At 55.5% G+C, this 9,395-nt stretch overlaps 1 protein-coding gene across 1 annotated transcript in view; it reads right to left on the reverse strand.

Moving 5' to 3' along the window:
• Positions 1-8,697: 8,697 nt before the first annotated feature.
• Positions 8,698-9,395, reverse strand: part of LOC150046774 (uncharacterized) — a 6,620-nt gene continuing 5,922 nt past the window's right edge. Inside the window, 1 exon segment of the mRNA XM_090356984.1 lies at positions 8,698-8,799. Coding sequence (XP_090213110.1) covers positions 8,698-8,799 — 102 coding nt within the window.

Raw genomic sequence — 9,395 nt, forward strand, 5'->3', positions numbered from 1 at the left:
GGATGAGGCCTGTCGAAAGGTGAGTGGTTCTTGGATACAGAATGTGTGGACATCAGAAGATGCTGATGAAGGGTGGGTGGCACAACTTTGGCTCCAAGAGGCCACCATACCCAGAGTTTCTAGTTGAATAGGAAATAAGAACCGGGAGCTGGCTTCTTGCCAGTCCGCGTCTCAGAGCCTGCACAGAGCCCTGCCCTGGGTTGATGGCAGGGGTGGACTGCTCCATGATGGCCTCGCCCCCGTGGCCATGGCCAGCAGTCACGTGACCACATTGCTGCTCAGGACTCTGAGACTGCTGAAATCAATGACTGGGAAACAAATGGGGACCAGAGTTGAGTGCCTGCTGCCCCCTCCCCCGCCAGGGTGGACTGGAGAGGACAGCCGCTCCCCAAAGGAGAAGTGGGCACAGGCGGGCTGGGCCAGCAGGGCCAGGCCGTACTGGACAGCATGACCCTGCCTGAAGACATTGACCTTCCTCTTCATATCCCGACCTGGAGAGAGAGAGGCGGGCAGGGGCTTTCAGCACCACGAGCTGGGTAGCTCTGCTGAGACCACCATATCCTGCAGGGACAGGACAGGGTGTTGACCGTCAGGGGGTCTGGATGGGGTTGGGACAGAGGGCTGTGAGGGGCGCAGGGCTCTGGTTCCTGAAGGTGTGACAGAGCAGATGTGAGAACTGGGGGAGGCCAGGTGTGGCGCGCAGGGGCTGGCTGAGCCCTCTTCTCCGTCGTTTTAGAACTCTGAAATTGTTTTCCTAAAAGTCGCCTCTGGCACTGGAGGACGACCTCTGGGGCTCTGCGAAGGAGCCAGCACAGGCCACCGTGGACAAGGCAGACCACAGTGGACTCGGCCCCTGGCGCCGGCACAGATGTGACCCAAGGGCCTTTAAAGGAGAAGAAGAAGTCAGGCTTTCATCCCGCAGTGAAGAGGTGCTCGCAGAGCTGGAGAGGAGTGATGGGATCCCTGGTGAGGCCACCCAGCACAGCAAAGACGCCTGGCTGAGGCCGGCTGCCCCGTCTGGAGCTCCTGAGGAGGAACTAGAGACTAGAACTTTCCTGTCCCAGAACTGAGTCCTCTTGGCTCCAGTGGGTGGCCAGGGACAGCTCTGGCCAGTGTTACCAACTGTGTCACAGGAGGCCCAGCAGGGACCCCAACCTCCTGCTTGCTGCCAGGATGGCTGAGTCCTCACCCTCCCTGCGGGAGTAACCCAGGACCCTGCGGGCTCATCCAGCAGCACCAGGACACGGGGGGCGGGGGAAGGGGGGTCTGACTTCCCACCAGACCCATCTGTGATTCATCCTGTTACTGTTGCTGTCTTAAGCAGCTGGGGCTCAGAGGCAGAGTGTCCGCCTCCTGCTCCCCCCCACACTCCTGGAAAGAACAGACGCAAACACCACATGCTGAGTGTACAACCTAATGTCCACAGGCCCGCAGGACGCATGCGGGACCCATGGCTGCAACCTGGGCACAGCGGGATGTGGGAGACAGCTCCTGTGCACTGGCGGCCCAGGGGCGCCTTGCCCGTGCCCGTTCCCCACACCCTCTCACGTCATGCCAAGGCCGTCAGGAGCCTCCACAGATTGAGAGGATGTGAGCCCTGCATCCCAAACACTCGGGCTGTCTTTCAGAGAAGAATATCAAAACAAGACAACGCAGTCGATGTTCAGTAAATAATGGTTCAGTGTGGATACCACATGGGTGGAGAGGCCTGGGGTCCAGCCAGGGGAAAAGCCAGAGGATTGTGCCTACGTGTGAGCTCCAGGTCAAGACCTGCTCTCAAAATCACAAGAGCTGGGCAGAATACCGTAGCTCCCAAGAGGTTGAGATCTGGAGGATCAAGGTTTAAAGCCAGCCTGGGCAGGAAAGTTCCAGAAACCTCATCCCCCAAATAATCAGAAAAATAAGAAGAAAAGTAAACAGGCTAGAGGCATGGCTCAAGTGACAGAACATCAATCAAGCAAATTCGAAGCCCTGGGTTTCAACTTCAGTGTAGCAAAGAAAGGGAATTAGGTAATAGAGAAAACAAGAACCTAAAAAGATATTTTCATTTTAACGGACACAGAATAACTGTACATTCTCCCAAAGCACAGCATGCTCATTCTGTACGGGCTGTGTGGCCTCAGGCTGGGGCTTAGCCTCTCTGGGCTCCCTCTGTGTTGTCTGTGTGAAGGAAGCCGGGCACACACTTAAGACACACACTAAACAGTATTTTGAGAAAGGACAGTGGGGGAAAGCTGGAAAAATGATTTAAACTTCTTAGAAAAACACGTGGAGATGGGATTTCCAGTTGTCAAGGCCCTGGCCCAATCTTTTGATCTGGGTGGGAAGGACCCTGATAGCAGCCCCAGGTTGTCAGCGTCTGAACAGGCTCCCGGCTTCTCCGACGCTGGGCTCCAGCAGCTGGACCAGGCCCGGTGTGTTTTCCTGGGGCCTCGGAACTGTCTAGACCAGCCGGGCTGTGTCCTAGCATGCAGGACTCCCCGTGGGGCCTGGCGGCTCCCTGTGGCCGAGGGATGGGCACCTGGGCCAGGAGGATGACAAAGAGCTGAAACCGCCCGAGTCCCCGTCCTATCAGATCAGGCGGCCGCCAGCTCAGGCTGCCAGGGGGGCAGGAGCACCCTCAGTGATGGAGAGATAACAGGACAGACATGCCAGCCAAGGCTGGCCTGCCACACCCAGGGCTGGACCGTCATCAGCGTGGGCTGAGGGGAGGGGCCCTCGACTCTCAGGAAAGGCACCTCACTGAAGAGACACCCCAACTCTCTACTCACTGCTGGGGGTGGGGGCGGGGAGATGACAGCAGCGTGCAGGAGGAGCTGAAACATCTTCACATGATGTCACCAGCAGGGTGCGTCTCCTTCACCACCCCAGCTGGACAGGGGTGGGTGGGTAGATGGACTGGTGGGTGGTAGATAAGCTAGAAGATGGATGGACAGATGATTGATAGGTAGATGACAGAGCTAGATCATTTGCATGAGAGCAAGAGAGATGACAGGCAAAGAGAGACAGGTGGTAGGTAGAGAGAGGGAAAGGCAAGCGGGTGGCACAGTGGGTGGCTCAGGGGAACGGCGCTATAGGAGAAAGAGGAAAGAGTGTGGAGAGGGCATGTGGAGAGGGCATGGGGGGGACGTGGCCGTCTGACTGAGAGCATGGTGGAGCTGAGTGTGCATTGGCACATGCGCAGTGGTGCACGATGGGGTGACCAGAATGGTCCCATGGACAGACAAGGCACGTGGTGGGGGTAATAAAGGGACATTCTGGGTGGCTCCTGACTTGCCCAAGTCACGGCGAAGGCTTTAGTGGCAGGGCCTCCTGCTCAGATCCCCTAAGCTCCACCCACTCTGCTTCCAAAGGCCTGCCGTGGCCACTTGTTGGACACAAGGCCTGTGTCCGGCTTGGCTTGTTCAGGACTTCATGATTCTTCTGTTGGGGCTGAGTGGGAAGGGTGGCCTGTCCAGGGTCCCCAAGTACAGGATGGCAGAGGTATGGTACCCTCTCCCAGGCTGAAGAATCCAGATCTGGGCTCTGGTCTCCCGGCCAGGACCCCTGAAGGGAGGTGCCCTAGAGCCCAGTAAGCCTTATCAGCAGGGCCTGGACACAGGGCACAGGGCTGGGGGGACACAGGGCAGGGCACACAGGACCCAGGGCAGTGTCCTCGTCAGGTCAGGAGACATGGCCCTGCCTGCTGCCTCCTCCCCGGAGGCCACTGCATAGACACAACAAACGTGAATAACACTATACAGCGCTAATCCAGAAGCATATTTTTACCCTGATGAGTCAGCCATTTATTTGTCAACAAAGGCCCTGAAAAGGCAAAGGCTTAGGAGCAATTAATAAACAGACTGTTGCCCCTGGAGACATCTTGGGAAGTCAGAGGGTCTAGGAACACTCTTGTCCTCAAACAATCCATCACACAGACCCAGAGTCTGAGAAATGGGTCACCAGGGCAGCCCACGGCACGGCGGGGCTCAGAGGTGGGTGTGGAGGGCTTTGGAGGGCCCTGGACAGAGCTACCCTGCAGGGACAGAAGATCTCCTGTCTGCGAAAGGGGCATGGTGATACCAGCTTTGCAGGGCTCTGCCAAGGTTCCCAGAGCCTCTGCTAGGGCTGGACAAGCCAGGAACACCATGCACGGAGGTGATGCAAGGGGGCTTATGTTCTCCAAGACGTGCACAGCGCTGTTTCAAGCCAGGAACAACCCACGCACTTGTCCAGTATTCAGGTAGGGGAATCGTACGTTGCAGTGAAAAGGGAGCAGAGCCATCCTGACACACTCGCATGTCCCCAGAACACGGAGGGGACAAGGGCAGAGCACCTGACAGACAGTCCAGGGCAGAAGAGTCTAACCCGGGGTGACAGAAGTCCAAGAAGGGCGCCTCCGGGGTGGGGTGGGGCTGGGAGGTGCAGGCACTCCAGCATGTCCCGTGTGCTGGACTCCCGTACAAACAAAACCAGGAGTGCTGCGCTGCTGGAATTATGAAGGTTACAACGAATAAGAGAGCACACACCTGGTGGTCAGTCTCCCAGGCCAGAGAGATCAAAACCACTCAAACGGACCAGGTAGGAAGCACAGACACCAGGCCGCTGACACTGCTGCTAAGCAGGAGACCTGCGGGATACTCAGGCTGCCCAGCCGCAAGCCCCGCCTGCGGGCCTCCAACCACGCCTACCAGCTGCAGGCCACGCCCACGGACCACAAGCCCCGCCCGCTGGCCTCCAACCACGCCTACCAGCTGCCGGCCACGCCCACGGACCACAAGCCCCGCCCGCGGGCCTCCAACCACGCCTACCAGCTGCAGGCCATGTCCACGGATCACAAGCCCCGCCTGCGGACCTCCAACCACGCCTACCAGCTGCAGGCCACGCCCACGGACCACAAGCCCCGCCCGCTGGCCTCCAACCACGCCTACCAGCTGCAGGCCACGCCCATGGACCACAAGCCCCTCCCGCGGGCCTCAAGCTAGGTCCTGGCAGTTAGGAGGGAGAAGGACCAGAGACCTCAGCCCCTTGCCTGGCCTGCAGCCTGCGAGCTGCAAGGTGTAAGACTCCAGGTAAGCTCCAGGTAGAGGTAAGACCCAGAACTGCTCTGGGTCCCCAAGGACTGGGGCTTCTGTTTCTTCTAGACTAAAAGAAACAAGTCAGTGGTACTGGGGTTTGAACGCTTGTTAGGCAGGTGATTCACCATGAGAGCCATGACCCTGGCACTTTTTAATTCTGTCAGCTCTGGGGCTTGAACACCAGGCCTGGGTGCTGCCCCTGAGCTTTTCTGCTCAAGGCTAGCCACAGTGCCACTCTTGGTTGTCTGGTGGATAGATGGAGAAAAGAGTTTCAGACTTCCCTTCCCCAGGCTGGCTTTGAACCCAAGTCCTCAGATCTCACCCTCCTGCTTAGCTAGGATTCCAGGTGTGAGCCACCGTGCCCACCCTTTTGGCTTTGGTCATTGTCCAGGTGGAGCCTGGGGCCAGCCTGGGCCACGCTCCAACAATGTATGATGCCTGTGCCTCTCTGATGACCAGAGGACACCTAGAGTCACCACACCCAGCTTGTTATTGGGGAGGAGGGGGGAGGGCAGGGGGAGGGGGAGGCTGAGGGTGAAGAGCAGAGAGGAGAGAGGAATGGCAGCTATTGTGTCCAGAGAAGACCATTCATTCAGTCCTTCATAAAAATGAAGGTTTATGAGACACCTTCTCCTTGATCCACCTAAGTCTGCTTCTCAACCAAGCAGCCCTGGGAGTTGGGCGGGACTCAGCAGAGGTACCCAGCTGGGCAAGACAGGGGAGACGCAGATTCCAGGGAGGTGTGGTGGCCTGCCTGTGGTCCTGTCTCCGGTGAGATTCTGGAGACAAGGGAGAGGCCCAAAGCCCCCCCCCCCCCACCCGCCCTCCAGGCAGAGATGCAGTTTGTGGGTTTGTTTTTTTTCTCTTCAACAGTTTTTCTTTAAAGTAAATGTTAGAGCACCTTGGGCAATAGCAAATCAGTATCTCTTGACACATAGGATGTAACAAAAAGCAAACACAATAAAAACAAAGCAGTATCATTAGAGTCTCTACCACTCAAGGCCCCTGCCCCAGGCATGGAGCTGTCTGTTACTGGAGAAGATTGGCAGGTGCTGGGGCCAAGTTCAACAGGCCTCACCAAGCCGAGACTCCCGAGGCAACCAGGCAGTGGGGAAGGGACCAGGAAGGGAAAAGTTAAGGCTTTCCCATGCAGCAGTGCGGGGATCTGCCCCTACAGTCCTGTGCCACCCCAAAACTCACACACCCCAAAGCCAGGCTGCTTCACAGTGTGCCCACACTCAGGGATGGGCCTTAGAGCAACCGAAGGACACGGTCTTTCCTCTTACCCTGGGCATGAAGAAGCTTTCTGAAATACCTGTATCTGGACTTCTGTGTTTGACATAAATAGCAGCTGAAATTATTATCTCCATGGTGTTTGGAGAATCACCTCCAGTGGCAAACAAAAATAAGAAAATGATAAAACAAAGCCAGAACCCCTTTCCAAAGCCAGAGAATGCATCTGTTACTCTGAAGGGTGAGTGAGCAGACACTCAAAACCTAGGGAACTTTCCATAAAATTCCCAGTGCTTTTCTTTCCTGTGACCATAAAAAGGATAATACATGTCAAGACAGGTGACATAGTGTCATTTTATTCTCTTTCTTATGTAACATTTCCTGGTCTTACGTTTTCGTTTTTTTTAATTTTTACTTGACTTTCTAAGAGAGTATTTTTTTCTTTTTTTTTAATTTTTACTTGACTAAGAAAGTATTTTTTAAAGAAATTATTTTTTAACTTGGAACATAAACACTATTTAGTCTTTGTGTAATCTTGACTAAAATAATTTTATAAAAGTATAAAAGAAGTTTAAAAATATATAGCAAAAGGGCTGGAAGTTTGGCCTAGTGGTAGAGTGTTTGCCTAACATTCATGAAGACCTGGGTTCGACTCCTTGGTACCACATACATAGAAAAAAAATCTGGAAGTGGTGCTGAGGCTCAAGTGGTAGAGTGCTAGCCTTGAGAAAGTCCAAGGACAGTGCTCAGGCCCTGAGCTCAAGCCCAGGACTGGCAAAAAAATATAATATATATATATATATATATATATATATATATATCAAGAAAAGAGGAATAAAGGCGAAAGAGTAGAGAGATGAATCATGGAGTAAAGGCAAGCAGCCAGCGTCAAGGTGGGATCTAAGGACTGCAGTTCGAAGCCATCCTGGGAAGAAAAGCCTGTAAAGACTCGTATCTCCACGTAACCAGCCAAAAGATGAAAGTGGAGCTGCGGCTCAAGTGGCAGAGCACTAGCCTTGGAAGGGGAGTAAAAGTGCAGTCCGGGCCCTGAGTTCAAGCCCAGGACTAAACCAAAATAAACCAAAAGCAACCAAGGGTAATGCAAGTCCTGCTTCTGATTCAAGGAACGCAATTTCAGGAAGCAGTTAGGATGAATGGGTACGCGGAGGCGTCCAGGGAAGGGCACGTGCCGCGTGCCGCCGCCTGCTCACTGGGAGACAGCTGCTGAACCGCCTGGGGACCAAGTGCCATGAAATCCACACCTGAGTCCTTTGTAAATCATCCAGATAATCCAGGTGGGCCACGGCTGAGCCTGGACTGGGGACCAGAACCCCACGTATCCTCTGTACCTCCCCATCTGTGCTCTGAACTCTCATCGTTTCACCTCTCCCAAGGTTGCATGAACCCACCGGCATCCCTCAAAGTGTGGACAGACCCATCCTGGGGCTGCTGGGGCAACCCGCTGTGGAGAGCAGCGGGCTTGGCCGCCCGGGCTTCCTGGTTCTCCTTCCTTCCCAGCCAGTGAGAGGTGTCCTCTCCAGGTGGGCTCTGCCTGGCCTGGCTTGGGGTGGGGGCCGGCTCTGACTGGCGGACAGAGCCTGGCAGGTTTTGTCCCTGTCACGGCCCACTGAGAATTCCAGGGTCCCTTGCTGTGAACCACACATGAACCTTTCGGCATAGCAGCTCATTTGTGCTTGGCAAAAGGCAACATCTCATTCCAAAGCTGGGAAGTGAAAACTTTTAAGAGCATTTAAAACCCCAACTCCAAAAGTTCCTTTGGACATCAAATAAGTTTTTGTTTTTTGAGTTTTTGGGGTGTGTGTGTGTGTGTGTGTGTGTGTGTGTTTTGAAATGAGGTTTTGATGAGTTAAGAGCAAATGAATTAGAAACATATGGATTAAATTCTCCCTTAAAAGCCACATGGGTTTAAAAATGAAGGGAAAAGGAGTTTGGCGAACAGATCTTCAGTTTTATCAAATTCCAAGCATCTTAAAAACAGTGTGAGAGGATGCGCAAATCCAAAATGGAACAGAACCCATCCTGGCTCGGAGCAGAGCTCAGGAGGCACCACAGCAGGAGGGGCCGGGGGCTCCCTGTCCTACATGCACAGACACAGCCAGAGCACCGGCTGGCCAGGACACCACATCTTTCTGGCTTTGTAGCCAGCCCTCCTTGAAGTCAAGGACCTGCACCCCAGGACATGGGCAGCAGCATTTCTGTCCTGTTCTGGTCCTCCAAAGACCCTCCACCACCATCCCCAGCCACCCCTAGTGCTGAGGCAGGCCTGGCCCAGGCTGTGCGCAGAGGCAGAGCCACGTCCCCTCACACGACTGGCTCACAGACACAGTCCCTGAGGACTTGAGCAGGGGATGTCCCAGCTTTGACAGGGCTGAGGACTTGCCAGGGTTCAGGTTCCCCATCCGCCAAGGCGAGCGATGGAGCGGCCGTGGGCCAGCGCCATCAAGGATCCCAGATTCCCTGGACACACGGGCTGCCTCCCCAGCTGGACCTGCGCAGGGCCAGTGAGGGTGTGGAGTCTGCCTCTGGCCCCGGAGCTGCCTGGAGCCCTGCACAGCTGTGCAGGTCCTTTCCAGAACAACACCCGTTCTGCAGGCACGTGTGCACGCGCACACACACACACGTGCACATATACCTGAACACGTGCACACTTGGATACGCTTGCATGTGATTGCACATGCTTGCACACGCATGTGCACAGACACATCCATGCTCTGCACCCCCTCCCATCAGCGGCTCTCTGAGCAGCACCCCAGAGAGGGCGCGTGCTCCTCTCATTAGTCCGGGCAGACGCGCCACTCACCACTCGGGAATGACCTCATCCGTCTCACCCTCGCCACCGCCCGGCATTATTAGGCCCATTTGTGGGATGAGAAACTCGAGGCCCTGAGAGGCCCAGGGCCTGCTTGCTAGCCAGCAGCAATGCCAGATTCCCAGCCTGACAGAGCAGCTCCTGGGCCACCTCCAGCCCCAGGGTGCCTGCAACTTGTTGGGGTGCCAGCCTGGAATGTAGAATCCAGCCCAGAACTCTGTGCAGCAAGCAAGCTGCCAGCGCACTGCCTGTGCCCAGAGCCTCCACGGCTGCCA

Source organism: Megascapheus bottae, chromosome 24, assembly GCF_031878675.1.
Source record: "Megascapheus bottae isolate mThoBot1 chromosome 24, mThoBot2.hap1, whole genome shotgun sequence".
Lineage (NCBI taxonomy): Eukaryota > Metazoa > Chordata > Mammalia > Rodentia > Geomyidae > Megascapheus > Megascapheus bottae.